This window comes from Pongo abelii, chromosome 8, assembly GCF_028885655.2.
Source record: "Pongo abelii isolate AG06213 chromosome 8, NHGRI_mPonAbe1-v2.0_pri, whole genome shotgun sequence".
NCBI classification, from domain to species: Eukaryota; Metazoa; Chordata; class Mammalia; order Primates; family Hominidae; genus Pongo; species Pongo abelii.
Window position 1 is genome coordinate 33,168,487 of NC_071993.2, and position 23,602 is coordinate 33,192,088.

General features: G+C 36.2%; 1 protein-coding gene across 50 annotated transcripts in view; it reads left to right on the top strand.

Annotated features, from left to right (window-relative positions):
- CCDC7 (coiled-coil domain containing 7) overlaps nucleotides 1-23,602 on the top strand; it is a 425,173-nt gene that overhangs the window by 97,986 nt on the left and 303,585 nt on the right. For 49 of the 50 annotated variants that reach the window (XM_054522140.1, XM_054522141.1, XM_054522147.1 and 46 more), the window contains 3 exons: nucleotides 11,067-11,129; nucleotides 13,464-13,688; nucleotides 17,673-17,707. In XM_054522140.1, the coding sequence (XP_054378115.1) occupies nucleotides 11,067-11,129; nucleotides 13,464-13,688; nucleotides 17,673-17,707 (323 nt within the window). Of the gene's footprint in view, nucleotides 1-11,066; nucleotides 11,130-13,463; nucleotides 13,689-17,672; nucleotides 17,708-20,241; nucleotides 20,373-23,602 lie in introns of those variants that run through there. The other variant, XM_024253722.2, reaches the window with a different exon arrangement.

The following is a 23,602-nucleotide window of genomic DNA, read 5'->3' on the forward strand; positions in this document are numbered from 1 at the left end:
ATTAGGTCTCAGATATTTATTTTCATTTTTATTGCATTTGCTTTTGGGTTCTTGGTCATGAAATCCTTGCCTAAGCCAATGTCTAGAAGGGGTTTTCCAATGTTATCTTCTAGAACTTTTATAGTTTTAGGTCTTAGGTTTAAGTCCTTAACCCACCTTGAGTCGATTTATATATAAGGTGAGAGATGAGGATCCTGTTTCATTCTGCTACACGTTATTAGCCAATTATCCCAGCACCATTTGTTGAATAGGGCATCCTTTCCCCACTTTATGTTTTTGTTTGCTTTGTCAAAGATCAGTTGGCTGTAAGTATTTGGGTTTATTTCTGGGTTCTGTTTTCTGTTCCATTGGTCTTTGTGCCTGTTTTTATACCAGTACCATGCTGTTTTGGTGACTATGGCCTTATAGTATAGTTTGAAATCAGGTAGTGTGATGCCTTCAGATTTCTTCTTTTTGCTTAGTCTTACTTTGGCTATGGGGGCTCTTTTTTGGTTCCATATGAATTTTAGGATTGTTTTTTCTGGTTCTGTGAAGAATGATGGTGGTATTTTAATGGACATTGCATTGAATTTGTAGATTGCTTTTGGCAGTATGGTCATTTTCACAATATTGATTCCACCCATCCATGAGCATGGGATGTGTTTCCATTTGTTTGTGTCATCTATGATTTCTTTCAGCAGTGTTTTGTAGTTTTCCTTGTAGATGTCTTTCAACTCCTTGGCTAGGTATATTCTTAAGTTTTTTGTTTTTTTTTTTCCAGCTATTGTAAAAGGAGTTGAGTACTTGATTTGATTTTCTGCTTGGTTGCTGTTGGTGTATAGAAGAGTTACTGATTTGTGTACATTAATCTTGTATCCAGAAACTTTGCTGAATTCTTTTATCAGTTCTAGGAGCTTTCTGGAGGTGTCTTTAGGGTTTTCAAGGTAAATGATTGTCAGCAAACAGTGACAGTTTGACTACTTCTTTACCGATTTGGGTGCCTTTTATTTCTTTCTCTTCTCTGATAGCTCTTGCTAGGACTTTCAGTACTATGTTGAGGAGGAGTGGTGAGAATGGGCATCCTTGTCTTGTTCCAGTTCTCAGAGGGAATGCTTTCAACTTTTCCCCATTCAATATTATGTTGGCATTGGGTTGTCATAGATGGCTTTTATTACATTAGGGTATGTCCCTTGTATGCCGTTTTGCTGAGAGTTTTAAGGGATGCTGGATTTTGTTGAATGCTTTTTCTGCATTTACTGAGATGATCATGTGATTTTTGTTTTTAATACTTTTTATGTTGTGTATCACATTTATCAACTTGGGTATGTTAAACCATCCATGCATCCCTGGTATGAAATCCAGTTGATCATGGTGGATTATCTTTTTGATATATTGTTGGATTCAGTTAGCTAGTATTTTGTTAAGGATTTTAGCATCTATGTTCATCAGGGATATTGGTCTGTAGTTTTCTTTTTTAGTTATGTCTTTACCTGGTTTTGGTATTAGGGTGATGCTGGCTTCATAGAATGAATCAGGGAGGGTTCCTTCTTTCTCTATCTTATGGAGTAGTGTCAAAAGGATTGGTACCAATTCTTCTTTGAATGTCTGGTAGAATTCTGCTGTGAATCCATCTGGTCCTGGCCTTTTTTTTTTGTTGGTAATTTTTAAATTACCATTTCAACCTCACTGCTTGTTATTGGTCTGTTCAGAGTATCTAATTCTTCCTGATTTAAGCTAGGAGGGTTGTATTTTTCCAGGAATTTATCCATCTCTTCTAGGTTTTCTACTTTATGTGCATAAAAGTGTTCATAGTAGCCTTGAATTACCTTTTGTATTTCAGTGGTGTCCGTTGTAATATCTCCTGTTTTATTTCTTAGTGAGGTTTTTTGGATTTTCTCTCTTCTTTTCTCATTTAATCTTGCTAGTGGTCGACCAGTTTTATTTATCTTTTCAAAGAACCAGCTTTTTGTTTCATTTATCTTTTGTATTGTTTTTGTTTCAGTTTCATTTAGTTCTGCTCTGATCTTGGTTGTTTCCTTTCTTCTGCTGGGTTTGGGTTTGGTTTGTTCTTGTTTCTCTAGTTCCTTGAGGTGTGACCTTAGAGTGTCAGTTTGTGCTTTTTCAGTGTTTTTGATATACACTTTTAGGGCTATGAACTTTCCTCTTAGTACTGCCTTTGCTGTATCCCACAGGTTTTGGTAGGTTGTGTCATTATTGTCATTCAGTTGGAAGAATTTTTAAATTTCCATCTTGATTTTGTTTTTGACCCAATGCTCATTCAGGAGCAGGTTATTTAATTTCCATGTATTTGCATGATTTTGAAGGTTCCTTTTGGAGTTGATATCCAATTTTATTCCACTGTGGTCTGAGAGAGTGCTTGATATACTGTCAATTTTCTTAAATTTATTGAGGCTCATTTTATGGCCTATCATATGGTCTATCCTGGAGAAAGTTCCATGTGCTGTTGAATAGAATGTCTATTCTGTGGTTGTTGGATGAAGTGTTCTGTATACATCTGTTAAGTCCATTTGTTCTAAGGTATAGCTTAAATCCACTGTTTCTTTGTTGACTTTCTGTCTTGATGGCCTGTCTTGTACTGTCAGTAGAGCACTTAAGTCCTCCACTGTTATTGTGTTGCTGTCTATCTCATTTCTTAGGTCTATTAGTAATTGTTTTATAAATTTGGGACCTCCAGTGTTAGGTGCATATATGTTTAGGATTGTGATATTTTCCTGTTGGACAAGGCCTTTTACCATTACAAAATGTCCTTCTTTGTCTCTTTTGGCTGCTGTTGCTTTAAAGTTTGTTTGTCTTATGTAAGAATAGCTACCCCTGCTTGCTTTTGGTGTCCATTTGCATGAAATGCCTTTTTCCACCCCTTTACTTTAAGTTTATGTGAGTCCTTATGTGTTAGCGAGTCTCCTGAAGGCATCAGATAGTTGGTTAGTGAGTTCTTATCCATTCTGCAGTTCTGTGTCTTTAAGTGGAGCATTTAGTCCAATGTTAGTAATGAAATGTGAGGTACTGTTGCATTCATTGTGCTCTTTATTGCCTGTGTACTTTGGGTTTTTGTTTATTTGTTTTTTGCTTTTTTTTTTTTTTCTTTTTTTTTTATTATTATTATTATACTTTAGGTTTTATGGTACATGTGCGCAATGTGCAGGTAAGTTACATATGTATACATGTGCCATGCTGGTGCGCTGCACCCACCAACTCGTCATCTAGCATTAGGTATATCTCCCAATGCTATCCCTCCCCCCTCCACCCACCCCACAACAGTCCCCAGAGTGTGATGTTCCCCTTCCTGTGTCCATGTGTTCTCATTGTTCAATTCACACCTATGAGTGAGAATATGCGGTGTTTGGTTTTTTGTTCTTGTGATAGTTTACTGAGAATGATGATTTCCAATTTCATCCATGTCCCTACAAAGGACGTGAACTCATCATTTTTTATGGCTGCATAGTATTCCATGGTGTATATGTGCCACATTTTCTTAATCCAGTCTATCGTTGTTGGACATTTGGGTTGGTTCCAAGTCTTTGCTATTGTGAATAATGCCTCAATAAACATACGTGTGCATGTGTCTTTATAGCAGCATGATTTATAGTACTTTGGGTATATACCCAGTAATGGGATGGCTGGGTCGAATGGAATTTCTAGTTCTAGATCCCTGAGGAATCGCCACACTGACTTCCACAAGGGTTGAACTAGTTTACAGTCCCACCAACAGTGTAAAAGTGTTCCTATTTCTCCACATCCTCTCCAGCACCTGTTGTTTCCTGACTTTTTAATGATTGCCATTCTAACTGGTGTGAGATGGTATCTCATTGTGGTTTTGATTTGCATTTCTCTGATGGCCAGTGATGGTGAGCATTTTTTCATGTGTTTTTTGGCTGCATAAATGTCTTCTTTTGAGAAGTGTCTGTTCATGTCCTTCGCCCACTTTTTGATGGGGTTGTTTGTTTTTTTCTTGTAAATTTGTTGGAGTTCATTGTAGATTCTGGATATTAGCCCTTTGTCAGATGAGTAGGTTGCGAAAATTTTCTCCCATTTTGTAGGTTGCCTGTTCACTCTGATGGTAGTTTCTTTTGCTGTGCAGAAGCTCTTGAGTTTAATTAGATCCCATTTGTCAATTTTGGCTTTTGTTGCCATTGCTTTTGGTGTTTTAGACATGAAGTCCTTGCCCATGCCTATGTCCTGAATGGTAATGCCTAGGTTTTAACTTGTATTTATGTTTTATAGATCCTCTGTGAATTTATGCTTTAAAGAGGTTCTGTTTTGATGTGTTTCCAGGATTTGTTTCAAGATTCAGAGCACATTTTAGCAGTTCTTGTAGTGGTGGCTTGGTAATGGTGAATTCTCTCACCATTTGTTTGTCTGAAAAAGACTGTATCTCTCCTTCATATATAATGCTTAGTTTTGCTAGATACAAAATTCTTGGCTGATGATTGTTTTGTTTAAGGAGGCTGAAGATCGGGCCCCAATCCCTTCTAGCTTGTAGGGTTTCTGCTGAGAAATCTGCTGTTAATCTGATAGGTTTTCCTTTATGGGTTACTTGGTGCTTCTGTCTCACAGCTCTTAAGATTCTTTCCTTCATCTTAACTTTGGATAACCTGATGACAATGTGCCTAGGTGAAGATATTTTTGTGATGAATTTCCCAGGTGTTCCTTGTGCTTCTTGTATTTAGATGTCTAGATCTTTAGCAAGGCTGGGGAAGTTTTCCTTGATGATTCCTCCAAATATTTTTTCCAAGATTTTAGAATTCTCTTCTTCCTCAGGAAAATTGTTTATTCTTAGGTTTGGTCATTTAACATAATCTCAGATTTCTTGGAGTCTTTGTTTATATTTTTTTATTCTTTTTTTTGTCTTTGTTGAACTGGGTTAATTTGAAGACCGTGTCTTTGAGCTCTGAATTTCTTTCTTCTACTTGTTCAGTTCTATTGCTGAGACTTTCCAGAGCATTTCACATTTCTAAAAGTGTGTCCAGAGTTTCCTGAATTGTTGATTGTTTTTTTTCTTTAAGCTTTCTATTTTCTTGAATATTTCTCCCTTCACTTGTATCATTTTTTGGATTTCCTTGCATTGAGCTTCACCTTTCTCTGGTGCCTCCCTTAATAACTAACCTCCGGAATTCTTTTTCAGGTAAAGCCGGGATTTCTTCTTGGTTTGGGTCCATTGCTGATGAAGTATTATGATTTTTGCAGGGAATGTTAAAGAGCCTTGTTTTGTCATATTTCCAGGGTTGGTTTTCTGGTTCCTTCTCATTTGGATAGGCTCTGTCTTAGGGACAGTCTAGGGCTGAAGGCTGTTGTTCAAATTCTTTTGTCCCATGGGGTGTTCCCTTGATGTAGTACTCTCCCCCTTTTCCTATGGATGTGGCTTCCTGTGAGCCAAACTGCGGTGATTGTTGTCTCTCTTCTGGGTCTAGCTACCCAGTGAGTCTACCTGGCTCTGGGCTGGTATTGGGGATTGTCTGCACAGAGTCCTGTGATATGGTGGTTTAACGCTCTATTTTTGTGCTGGTTGGCCTCTTGCTGAGAGGTGGCACTTTCCACAGAGCATCAGCTGTGGTAGTATGGAGAGGTAGGGGCGGTGGTTGTGGCCCTAGAACTCCCAAGATTATGTGCCCTTTGTCTTCCCCTACCAGGGTGGGTAGGGAAGGACCATAAGGTGGGGGCAGGGCTAGGTGTGGCTGAGGTCAGACTCCTTGGGTGGGTCTTGCTGTGGCTGCTGTGGGGAATGGGGGTGAGATTCCCAGGTCACTGGAGTTGTGTATCTAGGAGGGTTATGGCTGCCTCTGCTGAGTCATGCAGGTTGTCAGAGTTGTTGGGCCAAGTGGGCAGTCACAGGGCTCATCCAGCTCCCACCCAAAATGAAGGGCCCGTGTTCCTCCCAACCTCCCCTGCAATAGCCCCGAGTCTGTTTCCAGATGGTGGGTGAGTTGGGCTTGAAAATTTGCCCCAAGCTACCCGCCTCACAGCTGCTAAAGAAAAGGGCTTGGTTCTTCCCCAACCTATGGAGTCTGCACACCAGATTTGTGTCCTCCCCTGAGTTCTGGCCAGGAGGTTTCTTGCCCTGTTCAAATTGTTACAAAGTTCAGCTAGAGATTTCCTTTTCCCTGTGGAGTTTTACCCCCTGCTTCTCTGTCTGTCCTCCCAATGGATCCCTGTGGTTCCAGGCAGGAATGGCCTGCTTCGGGACCCAGTGAGCTCACAGGGCTTTTCTGCTGCTTCTTCTACTCTTATATTTCACTTGGCTCTCTAAATGGACTCAGCTCCAAGTAAGGTAGGAAACTTTTCCAACGAACAGACCTTCTGTTTCTCCAGTGGAGAGTGTGTGTTCGGGAGAGGAGGGTCTCCCTTTCCTGCTTCCACAGTTGGGGCACTCACAGTATTTGGGGTGTCTCCCGGGTCCTGCAGGAGCTGTCTGCTTCCTTCAGAGGGTCTGTGGGTCCTTTCTAAGTTTTTTTTAAATGTACAATAAATGATTGTTGACTGTAGTTGCCCTGTTGTGCTATCAAATACTAGATCTTACTCATTCTACCTAATTATATTTTTGTACTCATTAACCATTGCCACTGCACTCCACCCCCTACTATTATTTGCAGCCTCTGATAACCATCATTCTGTGCTCTATCTCCATGAGTTTAATTGTTTTGATTTTTAGCTCCCACAAATAAGTGAGAACATGTGAAGTTTGTCTTTCTGTGCCTGGCTTATTTCACTTAACGTAGTGACCTCCGGTTGCAAATGACAGGATCTCATTCTTTTTTTATGGCCGAATAGTACTCCATTGTGTATATGTACTACATTTTCTTTATTCATTTGTCTGTTGATGGACACTTACATTGCTTCTAAATCTTAGTTATTTTGAATTGTGGTATAATAAACATGGGAGTGCAGATATCTTTTTAATATACTGATTTCCTTTTTTTGTATATACCTAACAGTAATATTACTGGATTATATGTTAGTTCTATTTTTAATTTTTTTTTTTTTGAGACGGAGTCTTGCTGTGTGGCCAGGTTGGAGTGCAATGGTGCGATCTCTGCCTCCCGGGTTCAAGTGATTCTCCTGCCTCAGCTTCCTGAGTAGCTGGGACTACGGGTGGGTACCACCACACCCAGCTAATTTTTGTATTTTTAGTAGAGGCGGAGTTTCACCATGTTGGCCAGGATGGTCTCGATCTCTTGACCTCGTGATCTGCCTGCCTTGGCCTCCCGAAGTGCTGGGATTACAGGCGTGAGCCATTGTGCTTGGCCTATTTTTAACTTTTTAAGGAGAGGACACATTCTGTAAGGAAGTCATAAGGCCAGTCCATATTCATAGGTAAGAGTAGCATGCATATATAGGGTGGGAGAAAATTGTTGGTAGCCATTTATGGAAGTAATCCAGTACAATATTCAATTTTTGTAAGTGTTCTAATGACATAAAATAATGCACATTTTCTGCTGCTAGGTATACCAGTTAGCTTTTCCTAAATAACAAATTATTCCAAAATGTAGTAACTTAAAACAGTAGAATCATTATTTTTCATAGTTGCTGGGCAGCTCAGCTCAGTTTGGATGTGCAAGATAAGTTTTATTCCTATGTCTGACATTCCAGCTGGGACATCTGGGACAGGTGGGACTTCTTTCTAGTCTCTTATCCTCCAGGATGCTAGCTCTGGGTAGTTTGAAGAAGGATCCCTAGTAGCAAGAGATCAAAACAAAGCTGAAAGATCTCTGGAGGCTTCAGCTCACATCACTCATGGTGTCATTTGTGTTGTATCCTCTTGGCCCAAACAAGAATTAGGCCAACTGAGTTTCAAGAAGTGAGGAAATAGATTGTACCTTTTTATGGGAGCTACTGTGAAGAATTTATGGCCATTTGTAGTCTACCACAGTGGGGTATATATTTTCTCTCTCCCTGTGTATAAAATTCAGTTAAGTCTAGATTTGTTTCATTATTTTAATTTTCTATCATCTTTATTCGTTAGAATATAGACTAGGCTGCTATAAAAAGGGACCCCATATAATTCAATGGCTTAAACAAGGTGGAATATCATTTTTATCTCATGTAAAGTTTGAGTTGATGGTTCCAGCAAGTATAGTAGTTTGATGTTGTCTGGTACCTAAACTCTTTACTTCTTGCTCTTGTTTCTCATTGAAACGTAGAAATTTTTATCATATCTCAAATTTTTTATCTATATCAAGGGAGTTTTCTTATTTCTTTCATCATCATTTAACTTTCTTCTTCCTTTTATCCCGTGAGACTCGTATTTGAATATTATGATTTCTAGATTGACTGTTTTAAGTCTTCTGTCTTTTTCATCATGGCTTCTATGTGTATGTTTGTTCTGTGGTATGAGATATGTCTTCCATTTAATTTACAAGATTTCTAAACTTATTCTCAAAAGTAAGCAGCCTTTCTCCTTTTCACTTCCTCTTGAACTTTTAAGTTAAAAAAGTCATGTTTGCTTTCTTTAAAAATCTCAGGAGATCCTAATTTAGGGTTCTAATTGCATTCTTTCTAATTATTTTCTGTTTATCCCTCTAGTTCTGCTTTAGTAGGGGCTATGTCTTTGGATTGTTCAACTTCCTCTCTGAAGTTACTTAGTCCCATCCCATGGTTTATTGCATTTCTGTGCCTGTTTATGGACGTGTTTCCTCAGCAGCTCATTGGTCATGTATTGAAATCACTTGTGCAGTTGTTGTAAGGTTTACTTTTGTTCCCATTATCACGTGCTTTTGTTTTATAGATGCTGTGTTCTCTCAAATTTCAATGAGAATAAAATGTAGATTTATGGATTTCTTTTGTTTCTTAAAATAACTTTGTTACAGAAGAGGGGCATTTATTCTGTAAAGATATTTTTTCTATTTTTGCTTGGCTTTCATTTTTTTCTGCCGAGAAGCAATTATTAAAATCATCATTTCCTTTTGTATAATATGTCATTTTTCTTTGGCCACTTTTATTGTTTTTTTTTCCTTTTATTTGGTTTTCAGCAGTTTGGCTTTGTTTTATGTGGGTATGATTTTCTTTGTAAATATCAACTTGGGCAGCGCTGAACATGTTGAGTATGTTAATTTCACCAAGTTTGGGACATTTTCAATGTATTATTATTTAAAAAATATTTTGTCTACCACTTCCTCTCTCTCTTTTCCTTATGGCATACAATTATATATTAGACATTTGATTTTATCCCACAGTTGCCTCAGTATCTGTTAGTTAAAAAAAAATCTTTGTTGTTTGTATTTAGATTGGGTATTTTGCATCAATATATTTTCAAGTGGTTTGACTTTTTCCACCGTCATCAGATCCAATCTGTTCTTATGCTCATACATTAAATTTTTAAATTCAGATATTATGATTTTCAGTTCCAGAATTTCCATTTGACTATTTTTTTTAAAGAGACATTGTCTTATTTTTATTACCCAGGCTGGAGTACAGTGGCAGGATCATAGCTCACTGCAGCCTTGAGCTCCTGGGCTCAAATGATCCTCCTGCCTCAGCTTCCCAAGGAGCTAGGATTATAGATGTGTACCAACATGGATGGCTAATTCAAAATGTGTTTTATAGACATAGTGTCTTGCTATGTTGGCCAGGCTGGTCTTGAATTCCTGGCCTCAAGCAATCCTCCCACCTCGGCCTCCTGAAATGCTGGGATTATAGGTGTGGGCATGCATTTTTTATAGTTTATATTTCTGTGCGAAGATTTCCATAATTTTATTTATTATGAGCATATTTTCCTTTATGCTGGACATTTTTATTATACTTGCTTTAAACATCTGTATGTGAATTTTAAAATCTGGATTGTCTTGCTTGGGATCACTCTTTGCTCATTGTCTTTTATCTTAAGAATTAGTTTCACTTTTCTGTTTCTTCAAATGTCAAGTATTTCTAAATTATATCCTGGCTATTATGAGTATCATATTCTTGAAACCCTAGATTGTGTTATATTCTTCTGATGATTGTTATTTTTTTATGTAATATATAATTAACACTATTGGATTCAAAATGTAAATTCTATGTTTAGGTAGCAGCTCACATTGCATTTTAGTTTTTTTAGCTTTTGCTAGGCTGCTTAGTCTTCTTTATGCGTATGTGGTTCAGGGGTCAGGTGGAGATTTGGGTAGAGTTTATACAAAGAATCTGGGGCTCCCTATCTTATCTTCTTTTCTTTGTGTAATTTCCCTCTAACCTTTCCAGTGGCTTGAATTGTCCTGAACTCTGTCCTCTGGTGGTTTTTAAATCAGCTACTAGTCACCTTGAATGGCTCAGATAGGGATTGCCCTCAAACTAAAAGCCACAAAAATGAGAATCTCCCCTAGAGTTCTTCCCTTCCTCCAAGTGTCACCTTCCCTCAAGAATCTACCTACACTTGGCTGGGTGTGTGGTGGCTCATGCTTATAATCCCCATGCTTTGGAAGGCTGAGGCAGGAGGATGGCTTTGAGCCTATGAATTTGAGACTGCAGTGAGCTAGGAACCCACTGCTGCACTCTAGCCTGGGTAACAGAGCAAGACCCTGTCTCTAAAAAATAAAATAAAATAAGTTAACAAATCTGCCTACTCTTGATTGTTCTCCTATTGTTGATACTTGTATTTAGTCCAGAGTTTATGGTTGGTATGTGTGGCAACATTTGTCCAGTGGGAACTCAGTCATATCAGAAGCAAAACTGGGAACTCTAAATATGGTCCTCAAAGTGTCTTTAATTTGATGGAGAATTCCTGGAACATCATATGTGATAGAATTTACTCATTTGCACAAGCCAGAACAATGTTTATTTTAAGAGTAGAGGTTCTTCTTTTAGTAAAATTTGAAATTTTTCTTTTTAAATATTTCAGGCCTAGAGGAAAGGAGAAATGAAATGTTTAATTTACTGCAATTGTAATTTCCCCGATTCATGCTCAATTTGCCTGTGAAAAATCAATAGGAAGCTTTAGCTTCTGGTATTATCCACCATTACACCTGAGAGGTGTGCAGTTCAATGTGTATGCTCAAATCTTATCTTGACTATCTATGGGTTTTAGAAAAGTAATACTGGTAAAACTAAATTAATTAAAAATACCAAACTAAATACCTTTTCTCCCCCTTCTTACTTCCTAGAAAGTAGCACGTCTGGAAATTGAGAACAAAGTCCTTCAGGAGCAATTGAAACAGGCTTTACAGGTAAAGGATGTCATGTTTCTTTAACATTGTTAACAAGTAAAGAAAATATCCACACGGAACTTTTCAAATGAATAATTTTTACTTTGTAAGCTAAGAGGTCTACATATTCGACTATTCGGCTAGGTTTAAACTATATTCATTTTATGCATTAGGGGTATATGAATAAAATTTAATATTCATTCTTATCAAAAATAGTGAGATATAAAGAAAAGTAAACTTTCTTAAGCTAATAAAGGCAATCTATTCATCCGTCATAGTTGCAGTGTTAAAAAAAAGAAAAGGAAAAGAAAAAAAGACAATGTATTTCAAGCTGATAAGCAATATACTTAAAGGTAAAATACTGCAGGCATTCCAATTAAAATCAGTTGAACCAAGATGTTGACTCTTACTACTCTTTTTAAAATTCTAGTTAAATAATGCAACAAGAAATGAAAAAAGATATAAGCATTTCATAAATGAATAGACAAAAGTGTATTTGTGTATTATAAAATTGTTTTGCCTACCATCTTGGTAAAAATGTAAAGGACAGAAATATGTAGTATTTGTGGTTGTATGCTGAAATGAGCAACCTTTCACATACTTCTATTATCAAAAAAATATGAATTGATATATTCATCTGTTTTTGATAATAGAAGTATAAAATATATTTGTTATGTCTTTTCTGGGAGACAGAAAAGACATAGCAAACTTGGAAAGATGTAGCCTTTTCACTCAATAAAAGCTTTTAAAAGTTTATCCTAAAGAAGAAAAAAGTGTACAGAGATTTTGTACAAGTATGTACAATGTCATATGTTTTAATAGCAAAATTTTGAAATGATCTAAATGTCCATTGTTAAGGAGTTTGCTAAGACAATTACGGTATATTATTAAATGTACTTCTGTTACCTATTCTGATTTAAATGTATGTTTATTGTTATAGAAACATATCTATGACATTATTTAATGAAAAGAGCATAATATGTGAGTATGTGTAGTAGGACCCACTTTAGATAAACATTTAAAAAATTTGGCTGGGCATCGTGGTTCATGCCTGTAATCCCAGCACTTTGGGGGGCCAAGGCCGGTGGATCACTTTGAGCCCAAGAATTTGCGATCAGCCTGGGCAACATAGTGAAACCCTGCCTCTACTAAAAATACAAAAACTGACTGGGTGTGGTGGTGTGGGTCTGTAGTCTCAGCTACTTGGGAGGCTGAGGTGGGGGGATGACTTAAGCCCAGGAGACTAGAGGTTGCAAAAAAACTCCGAATATATATATATATAGCTAATATATATTATTATATATATATAGCCCAGGAGACTAGAGGTTGCAAAAAAACCCCGCATATATATATATAGCTAATATATATATATTACATATATATAGCTAATATATATTATATATATAATAATATATATTAGCTATATATATTTATGCGAGGTTTTTTGTATATAAATATATATAATATATATTATATATAATATATATTATATATTATATATTATATATGAATATATAATATATATTTATATATATAATACATAAAATATATAATATATATTATATATAAAAATATATAAAATATATAATATATATTTATATATAAAAATATATAAAATATATAATATATATTTATATATAAAAATATATAAAATATATAATATATAATATATTAAAAAATATATTATATATATCTTTGTGTAATTTACCTCTAACCTTTCTAATATAGCTAATATATAAAATATATATAGCTAATACATATATATAATGTATATTAGCTATATTTAGAAAAATTTAAAAAGGATATATCTCAAAATGTTAATAGTAATTTTTCTTTATGAGGTGAGATTATTTATGAATTTTCTTTTTGCTTATATATTCTTTTATATAAGTAAGTTAATTGTAAGACTAAATAAAAATTATAAAAAGTGACATTTTTAAGGAGACTTTTAGTCCAGAATAAATAAATTGTTTTCCACATTTTATTTCATTCTTTGATATTATAGGTGCTAATTATCCTTCTTATAGTAATCTATCAGTTTTTATAATATATACCTTATATGAATTTTTGTTTTGCTCGTATAATAATTAGAGCCTTAAAAATAACAGCCGGGAAAAACTCCTGGGTATAAAAATAGCCCTCAAAGGTGGAAGAGGTTTCTTCACAACTTCTGATTTTAACTGTGGAATTGTTAAAGTATCGATTATACCAATAGCTTACCTTTGCTCCTTTCAACTCAGTGAAAATGAGTTGAGAAATCATGTAGGCATAAATATATGTAGATTCCTGAATGTGGTAGTATTAGCAGGAAAATATCAGAAAATGCTTAATAAACTGGTACTTTTTTAAAAACAGGAAGCTGAAAAAGCGAAGCATCAACTTAACTATTTCCTAAGTCAAGAGAAGAAGTTACTTAAAAGTGAGGGGAAAACTGAGACAACAATGCGAGTGGGTAATAGTCAAACAAAAGTTAAAGGTGAAGATTTAAAAAATATACCATGGGAGAAAGAAACAAGAAAATCACTGGTTTCAGATTCAGGTGGACAAAGGACAAGTGATAAAATCCAAGAATATCCACAGGTGAGGAAATAACCAAAATGGAGACAGTAGTATATGTTGTGAGAAATTTGTCTTTTATATTATTATTTACTTCATTGGTATATGTTATTTAAAAATTAATGCCTCTGTTTTTGGGTTTTTTTTTTTTTTTTTTTTTTTTTGAGATGGAGTCTTGCTCTGTCACCAGGCTAGAGTGCTATGGCACGATCTCGGCTCACTGCAACCTCCAACTCCCTGGTTCAAGGGATTCTCCTGCCTCTGCCTCCTGAGTAGTTGGGATTACAGGCATGTGCCACCATGCCCGGCTAATTTTTGTATTTTTAGTAGAGATGGGGTTTCACTATGTTGGCCAGGATGGTCTCGATCTCCTGACCTCGTGATCTGCCTGCCTCGACCTCCCAAAGTGCTGGGATTACAGGCATGAGCCACCGCGCCCGGCCTTTGGATTTGTTTTTACTTTTGCCCTTTACCTTCTGTATATGTCAACTCATTATTATCTTGAATACCAGACTATGACTTAAATATATACTGATTTTGAATGACCACATAAGCATCTGAGATTTGAGTCCTTTATTTTTACCTTCTCTTTTTGTGTATAATTTTTATTGTGAACTACCTCAACTTCTTCCTGGAAAGATAAATAATGAAGATAGTTTCTCCGAGGGTAATAAAAATTATTAAAGTTGTTAGATCATGTATATAAATGAAGTAAAGTACACTGAATTGAATATAAAAACAAATATTTAAAGAAATATAGGATTGTCTGTCAGCTGCTTTAAGACAAAGAACAAAAGAAGCAGCACAACTTAAAATCTGCTAGTCATTTTGTATCTGCCATTATTATAAAATCTGCTAGTTATTTTATATCTGTGTATATGGGCTAATCATTTACACAAGACCATAAGATAGCTATTAGCACCTCCATTTTGAGAATGAAACCAAAGCTTTAAAAAATTAGCCGTGCCACATTACAGTGAGTAATATTGAGTTAGATTTCAAAATCAGGTCTTTCTAGCTCCAAAATCATATCTGAAGATGTCTTCTTTGCTTGTCTATATGGCTGCATTTGAAACTTGCTTTGTTAAAAGCTTTATTGTTTTCTATTTCCCAGTATTTATCTCCTAATCCGAAACAAAGATTTTCATATATAACAGAAAAAGTTAAATAGTAAAATGAACCTGAGCAGAACAGTAACTAAAACATCACATTGCTTTCACATAAGTGATTCTCATTTTAGTGGGTTTATATATAGACCAGTACACACCTGTCTTCTTATGTATCTAGCTTAACATTCATTAATAAAACATCTACTATATGCTAGGTTCTTTGCATAGATGATGTATATAATGTCATGTATTCAGATGGCTTGTTCTGGTAATAGTGAAACAGGAGATATCATTATTGGAGATTTTGATGTAATAGAAGTTTATACTCACTGTCCATGTTCTTATATTAATTTAACTGTAATCTTCTTTCTCAATCACTGTATTAAAACTATTTTTGCTGAGGTTACAACAAATCTATTTGATGCTATTCTGAAGGATGCTTTATAGTTTTTTTCTTTTTCTTTTTATTTTTTGAGATGCAGTTTCTCTTTTGCTGCCCAGGCCGGAGTGCAATGGTGTGATCTCAGCTCACTGCAACCTCCGCCTCCTGGATTCAAGTGATTCTCCTGCCTCAGCCTCCCAAGTAGCTGAGATAATAGGAGCCTGACACCATTCCTGGCTAATTTTTTATATTTTTAGTAGAGACAGAATTTCACCATGTTGGCCAGGCTAGTCTCGAACTCCTGACCTCAGGTGATCCACCTGCCTCAGCCTCCCAAAGTGCTGGGATTACAGGCATGAGCTACCACACCCAGCCAGATGATTTATAGTTTAATCTCATTTGTCCTCTTAGCAGCATTTAACTATGTTTAATCATTTATTTTTTAATATTTTTGTATTATACTTTAAGTTCTGGGGTACATATATAGTCTATAGTTTGTTTGAGAAACAGCATAATTATTTGATTTTCCTTGTATATTTTTGGGACACCTCTTTGGTCTCCTCTTGTTCTGCTCATTCTTTAAATGTTAGTACTTCTCTGGGTTTTGTCCTAGAGTTTCTTTTTATTCCATATACTCTCTCTGAACATGCTCATATACCTTCATGGCTTCTAGGGCCATATAAATCTCTTATCTCTAACTCGAGTAACACTTAATTTCCAGACCTATTATTCGTTAACATACTGAATTTTTCTATTTCAATGGGCTTCAAACATCTAGAATTCACCATGTCCCCAAATGAACCAATTGCGTTCTTCTCAGACCTGCTTTATCTCTCAGTATTCAGTCTCCTGGCATCCTCATCCATCTAATTGCTGAAACTAGAAAGTCCAGCATCACTGTTATTTCTTCTTTTCCTTTGTCTTGATCCAATTATTATCCATCAAATTCTGTCCAGTTTTCTCAATATTACTGACAGTTCTGTTAGTCAAGCTCCCACCAGGACTCTAATTGGTCTCTCTCTTTCCAGGCCAGTCTCCATGTTGGTGGCTAGTTAAAAATCCTTGGTGATTTATTAGTTAGTTTATAGGATAACTATTGTGACTATTATGACATATAGACACAAAATATATGATGGCTCAAACACAATGGAAGCTTCTTTCCTGGTGTTAATAGTCCAAGGAAGTTCAAGGTCAGTGTTCGTGGTAGGGAGTTCTGCTCCTCAGGGTTGTTAAGGTATCCCGGCATATGGAAGGTTTGCCATCTTACATGTGGCTTCCTGAGCCACACTAGGCATAGTTATCTAGCTATCAGAAAAGAATATGGAGGACAAACATGAGTAATTTTCATTGACCTGGCTGGAGGAGATGCACGTTCTTTTTTCTCACATTCTATTTGCTACATTTAACTACAGGAGGAATTAACAAATGTAGACTAACAATGTGTCTAAGAAGAAGAGAAAATTAGTTTGTTGACCATTTAGGAGTCTTTGCCACAGGGGAATAAGGATAAAACCAGTTAATCTCTGCATAAAAGAAACTGAATTAGATGAAAATCAGGTCCAGAATAAAACCTAGAATCAACATTTATACTATAGGAAAATATGTATTATATTCACAAGAGGTAATTTATTAATAAAAATCACACTTTTAAGGTCGCTGGCCTTTTTTTTTTTTGAGATGGAGTCTCACTCTGTTGCCCAGACTGGAGTGCAATGGTGAGATCTTGGCTCACTGCAACCTCTGCCTCCTCGGTTCAGGTTCAGACAATTCTCCTGTCTCAGTCACCCGAGTAGCTGGGATTACAGGCGCCCGCCACCATGCCTAGCTAATTTTTGTATGTTTAGTGGAGAGGGGGTTTCGCCATGTTGGCCAGGCTAGTCTTGAACTCCTGACCTCAGGTGATCTGCCTACCTCGGCCTCCCAAAATGCTGGGATTACAGGTGTGAGCCACCTTGCCCGGCTGGCCTAACGCTTTTGGTTACATATTTCTGTAAACATATTTGAACATGTATTCTCAGTATACTTATTTTAAAATTGGTAAATTACAAAAAGTACCTCCACAGTTTATTATATATAATATTAGCATTATAAACCCTTCAACAAGAATATTTAAAAGGATTAGATAATTATGTAATAGATAAGTTTAAAATAAATTTTGAGCTACTCTGCCTATGGAGCAGGCCTGCTCTGTCTATGGAGCAGATATTTTCTTGTACTCTGTTGCTCTAATAAACATGCTTTTCTTTAACTCAAAAAAATATATTTTTGTTTACTAAAAGTATAAAACCTTATTTGCTCTTAATTTAGAAATATAAGTGTAATTTTAGGGCCTACTCTCCTTCTATAGTGTCTCTTCCAATGCTAAAATATGATAATTTCTTTGCTTTTTCGATACCTTAATCTTACGAAATTGTCATATTAAAAAACTACCTTAAATGATATTTTTCTAAATGACTGAATGTAAACATTTCATATGCATACTTGATATTTTTAAATGTGGTATTATCTTTATCACAGATCACTGCCCAAAGCGGAAGACTGATTGAAAAAAGGTAAAACACTTTTTAAATATTTGTTTTTCTCATTTTCTAATCTTTATCAGTTCACATACCTAAGTAATGAAAATAACCATTCTAAATTTAATGTCACAAAACTCTTTGAAACTAATTTTAAGTAGAAAATGTTAGAAACTTTAGATATCAAAGTTAGAAGAGTTGATGCAGTCAAAAATCAAAATTAAATGAAAAATTTAAATTTAAATTTAAATTAAGGACAATGTACAAACACACTTTTTTTTTGACAACAGCAATTAAAATTTCCAGATAGTGAGGAACTAACCCTTATTTTCAACATAGTTATCATCAAGATGCATGAGCTAGATACATAAACAACTTATTGAAAAATTATTTTTACCTTCCATTTTAACTCAGTTACTATATGCACACATATATGTGTACATGCATACACATAAATAATTGAGTTGATTGATTCATCCAATTAAATCTTATAGTTTTCACTAGTGAGTCTCTTTATATTATGATCGACTCACAGACTTTCTTGATTCACATTACCATGGAGTAAAGAGGAATTACCTAGAAGTATGCATTTATGTACTTCATTGCCATTTTAAAATACTTATGGATTATAGACCCAGGTGAATTAGCAAGAATTAGGTAATAAGTGTAATGATTAATGGCCAGAAGTTTTGAAAATGTTCATTTTAAATGTTTGTAGTGAATGTTTATATTTATAAGTATATGTTTTAAATACTAACTAAATATATACTAAAAACTATATGTTTTAAATACAATGTCCAAGAGAAAATTAGACATTGGTCCATTTGTTGCTTTGCAAACTTATAATGGTTGGTTTCTTATTATTGATTTCTTTATATTTTAAGTATGTATAGTCAGTATTATAAACATTTGAGAATGTATAAGAAAAAGTATTAATAATTATCTTCAACAGTAATGGGAACTTATGTATCATATAGAAATAGGAAGGAATAAAGCAAAAGCATGGTGCTTTTCTTTTGTTTTGTTTTGTTTTCAGATGGAGTCTCGCTCTTAATTGCCCAGGCTGGAGGGCAGTGGCATGATCTCGGCTCACTGCAACCTCTGCCTCCTGGGTTCAAGTGATTCTCCTGCCTCAGCCTCCCCAGTAGCTGGGATTACAGGCGTCCACCACCATGCCCGGCTAATTTTTATATTTTTAGTAGAGACGGGGTTTCGCCATGTTGGCCAGGCTGGTCTCAAACTCCTGTCCTCAAGTGTTCCACCCACCTTGGACTCCCAAAGTGCTGGGATTACAGGCGTGAGCCACCGTGCCCAGCTGGTGCTCTTATATTCATACTCAGATTATGGTAGAGCATGGAATACTACTGTAGTTTTCCATGCAATCATGGTGACATATAGCCTTTGAAAATCCTGCAGAGCCAGTAGTTTATCACCCCGAAGGACATGAGGTGGTTAACTTTTGATATAAGTTATTTTAATATTGAACATTTAGTTGCTGCTGATAAGTGTGATAGGCTCTTTGTACATTGGTAAATCTCAGAAAATAGAAACACTGGCTTGCAAAAAGCATTTTAAAGAGAGTTTCTGGTCTCTATGAAGACGTGGTAAGGCAGTCTCAGTTACTTTCCATGGGTGTTTGGAAAAATCTTAAAGAGGGGTTATGATAATGTTACCTAGTGAGTTACTATCCCTGCCAGCCCTCATTCTACTTTTCTGATAAGTGACATTTTAGAATTTTAATGGGAAGTGATAGAATGGAAGAAGGGTTCAATGGAGAACAACAGAGTGAGGATGATAGGGAATATAGTACATCAGGATTAAAAAAAATCATAGAATGAATATATCAAATAATTCCTCTTAAATGCCTTTTTCCCCCTAGAAATGTTGATTGATGTAATAACTTCAGGAGGAAGATTATTTTAATTCATTTCAATTCAGTTTAGCTCTAATGAGGAAACACTGACTGAGCATCCATGCTGTGCAAGGCACTGTGCTGGGTATTATGGGATATAAAGGGCTTCAAATAGATGGTCATTTCCAATGCATTAATGGTCTAGTAGGGCCGACTAGACATGTACAAAAATAAGTGAAGTATAATGCAGACATTGCATTCTATAAAACATTACCAAGAAGCTACATCAAAGAAGAGGAAAAGCTATTTCTGACTGGGTTAAGAATTACATACCATTTAATTAAGAAAGGTGGTTGGGTTGGATTTTAACAGGGAAATGTGAGGAAAGGGTGTGCCAAGTGGACAGAACTTTGCTTTGAGGCAAAGATGAAGATGTTTAGAATCTATACAGTGTGCTCAGGAAGAGGCCAAAAATTCATTTTGTTTGGATCCTAGACTAAGGACAATAATGGGAAATATGAGATGAAATAGGTTGTTTCAGCTGGATAGGCTTTATAGAATTGCACTTAATAGCTTTAGGTTAATTATTATATATTATATAATAATATAATATAATATATTACATATTATATTATATTGCTAAATATAATAAAAATTCAAACTATTAAGCACATGGCACAATATTATTCATCAACCTTCATTTTGGGTTACTTCTTAGATCCTAATAGAGTTTCTGAAATACTTTGGAAAAGTCTCCCAAACCTTCAGAGAGTGGATGGGAGCGAAGTAAGGAGACCCCACCTGAGCAGATACATGGTATTGCTTACAATAAAGTACATTTTTGCTCTTTACAACATTTATCAGTTTATTTTGGCTTAGGGAATGAGTTAGTGGTAAATAGTTAATCAAACAATAGATTTTAATAATTTGTTGTTTAACATCATGTGCGTTGTTAGCTTTTCCTAAATGTTTTGCGGCATTGAAATTCACACTTTTTAGAAATGAAAATGTGAACTAATTCATGGTGTTTTATTTTTAAGAGTTACACAGTCAACCTATTTCTTTCTAAATACTTTCATTAGGACTTTCATTATTACTTGGGTTTGCTATAAAGCACGAAAACATACAAGAGAAGAGTGTTGGAACATGCCCATTTTTTTCTCCATAGATTAGATGATTAGCTGTTAAATTTACTCATTCATTCACCCAACTCATTCAACAGATACTTTTGTCGCCTTCATATGTCCAGTTGTCTTTTGGGTATTGTGTTTTACTGAAAAATCAGACAGATGAGATGCCTTCTCTTGTGGTACTTACATTATAACAGGAGAGACAAAAAATAAACAAGTAAAAATAAATGAACAAGATAATTTTAGAGACTAATACGTGAAGATAATGAAACTACATATCTGACAGTCACAGGGAAGGATAATTTAGATTGGGTGGTCAAGGAAGGTATTAACAATGAAGAAAAGGCATTATCTAATCGTGAAATAAAAGCTGTTAAAATATTTTGTTTCTTTTCAATTTTTATGAAAATAAATTTCTACAAATGAAAATTTATGTTATAACTAAAAGATCTAGACTAGAGGAGCTTTTAATATCCTCAGTTAACTGTTATACAAGGGGCATATTACTAGTGACCCAAATAGTACGCATAAGGTAGATTTTATAGAGGAAACCTTGCAATCCAGGAAGCAATAGAGGATACAATATCCCCTGAGCTGTCATTATTCCATAGAGAAATAGACTTAGATTAAGCAAAGCTGGATTCACCATAGAAGATGCTCCTGAGAGGAACCCCCTTCTCACATATCACTTCACAAAATTATAGGGGAATTAGGAGGGCATATAGAGCACCTAATCAACCATGTATCACTGAGAGCTTCCTGGTTGGGGCAATGGCCTTGTTGGAAAAAGGGAGGAGGGAGTATGTACTTTGTATACCAATGTAGCTGGTATCAGTGAGTCAAACAGTCCTGGTGAGCCAGCTCTGTGAAACCACAAAAAGAGGAAAGAAAGAGAATCACCGGGACCATCTGTAAATAAAGATTTGTCTCACTGCTGTCTATCCTTTGATCTTAGAGACTCATTATTATAGATCTCTCCATCAGCCCTAGCTGACACCTGGTTCTGAGCATACCAATTTCCTTAGTATTGTCTGGGAGAAGAATATTAGTAAGGTCACCAGCTGGGTTAGATGAGGATGTAGAACCAACATCCTAATAAGTTCACATTATGAACTCTTTTTCCTGGCAAAGCACAGATACCTTTGTTTAGGAATGTCTGTTCCATATCTGCCATAGGAAAGAGAAAGTCGTTAATCACCTCCCTTGAACATCCACCTCCAACCATTTCCCAGGGTCAGATATGTTCACATCTGACAAAACAGATCTGTTTTTCTCCATGGAGATGAGCCAGATTGTCCTTTGTCTGGACTGATAGTTCAGGAACCCCAAAGTTACCATTTTGCCATCATAGGTCACCTGCAGGTTTCAAAGAGGATGTCTGCAGCACCATCTGATGCTTTTAAATGAGCAATATGTTGTGTGTTCCCATGCACTGAGGTCAAAGCAAAGGGGGTAAAAAAAAAAAAAAAGAAAAGGAGTATACTATTCCTCTTGAAATGATATTTTTCTCTACTACCGAACTTCTAGGTGCTTCGGAGTTTAACCATGGTAAGAGGGGCCCTTGCTTGGTATGGTAGCCTATAGCTTGTAAACAATTAGGGAAAAGTGGACTGACAAGCCTTGTGGAGGTTGTTTTCAGAGGCTGCCTTAAATGGCAAGTAGAATAAGCTTGATGGACAACAGTGGCCTGTGTGTCTTTTTTTTTTTTTTTTTTTTTTGAGATAGGGTATCACTTTGTCCCCTAGGCTGGAGAGCAGTGGCACCATCATGGCTTACTGCATCTTCAACCTCCCACACTGAAGCCATCCTCCCACCTTAGCCATCTGATTGGCGGGGACCACAGGCATGCATCACCATGCCCAGCCAATTGTTTTATTTTTTATAGAGACGCAGTCCCCCTATGTTGCCCAGGCTGGTCTAGAACTCCTGGACTCAGGGACTTTTTGCACCTCAGCTTAGGAAGCTGACTTCTATGTCTTTTGAATAAATTCCTTATTGGCCATTGTGTTCCTTCATAGCGGGGTGGATTCGAACAGGGACCCAAGACTGTACTGGAGATGATGGTTACACATTCTTAATTGGCTTTTTCATGTCACATGTTTTCCTTTAGATTCAGTTCTTTCTCATGGACATATACACATAGAATATAAAATTGAGCTTGTGACTAAGTTGTTGTAACTATTTCCTTGGGCAAAGGTTACCTCAGAAAAGCATGTGTAAAGAGTTCTGTTGGCCAGGCGTGGTGGCTAACACCTGTAATCCCAGCACTTTGGGGAGGCTGAGGCAGGCAGATCATGAGGTCAGGAGTTCAAGACAAGCCTGGCCAATATGGTGAAACCCCATCTCTACTAAAAATACAAAAATTAGCTGGGCATGGTCACACGTGCCTGTAGTCCCAGCTACTTAGGAGGCTGAGGCAGAGGAATCACTTGAACCTGGGAGGCGGAGGTTGCAGTGAGCTGAGATCATGCCACTGGGTGACAGAGCGACACTCCATCTCAAAAAGTAAAATAAAATAAAGAGTTCTGTCCTAGGGAACCCAATAGCCTGACAATGTAACTAGGCTCATTACTAATGGCTCATTAGTCTTTATAATACTGCAATTCAGTCAGTCTGAGGAGATTGTGCTCTATGGCCATGAAGAATGCCTGAAGTTTACCCAGTTTTGAATAATGTCCAATACCATGGGATCTCAACAACTCACCATCATTATGGTGAAGGAATGTATCACTCCATAAGATTTTATGACCTTTGAAAGAGGCTTTTCCATTAGTGAATCATGCTTTCTTGTCAGGTGGCAAATCTTTCAGGCAAGTGCCTTACTGAGTCAATGGCTTGTTTAAAACAGCAGAGGGATCTCTGTGCCTGTGAGTGTAAGGCCATATTTTATGAATTTGTCTAAGGTCTGATTGATTGGATGTGCTATATCCCCCTTTAAATAGAATTTTC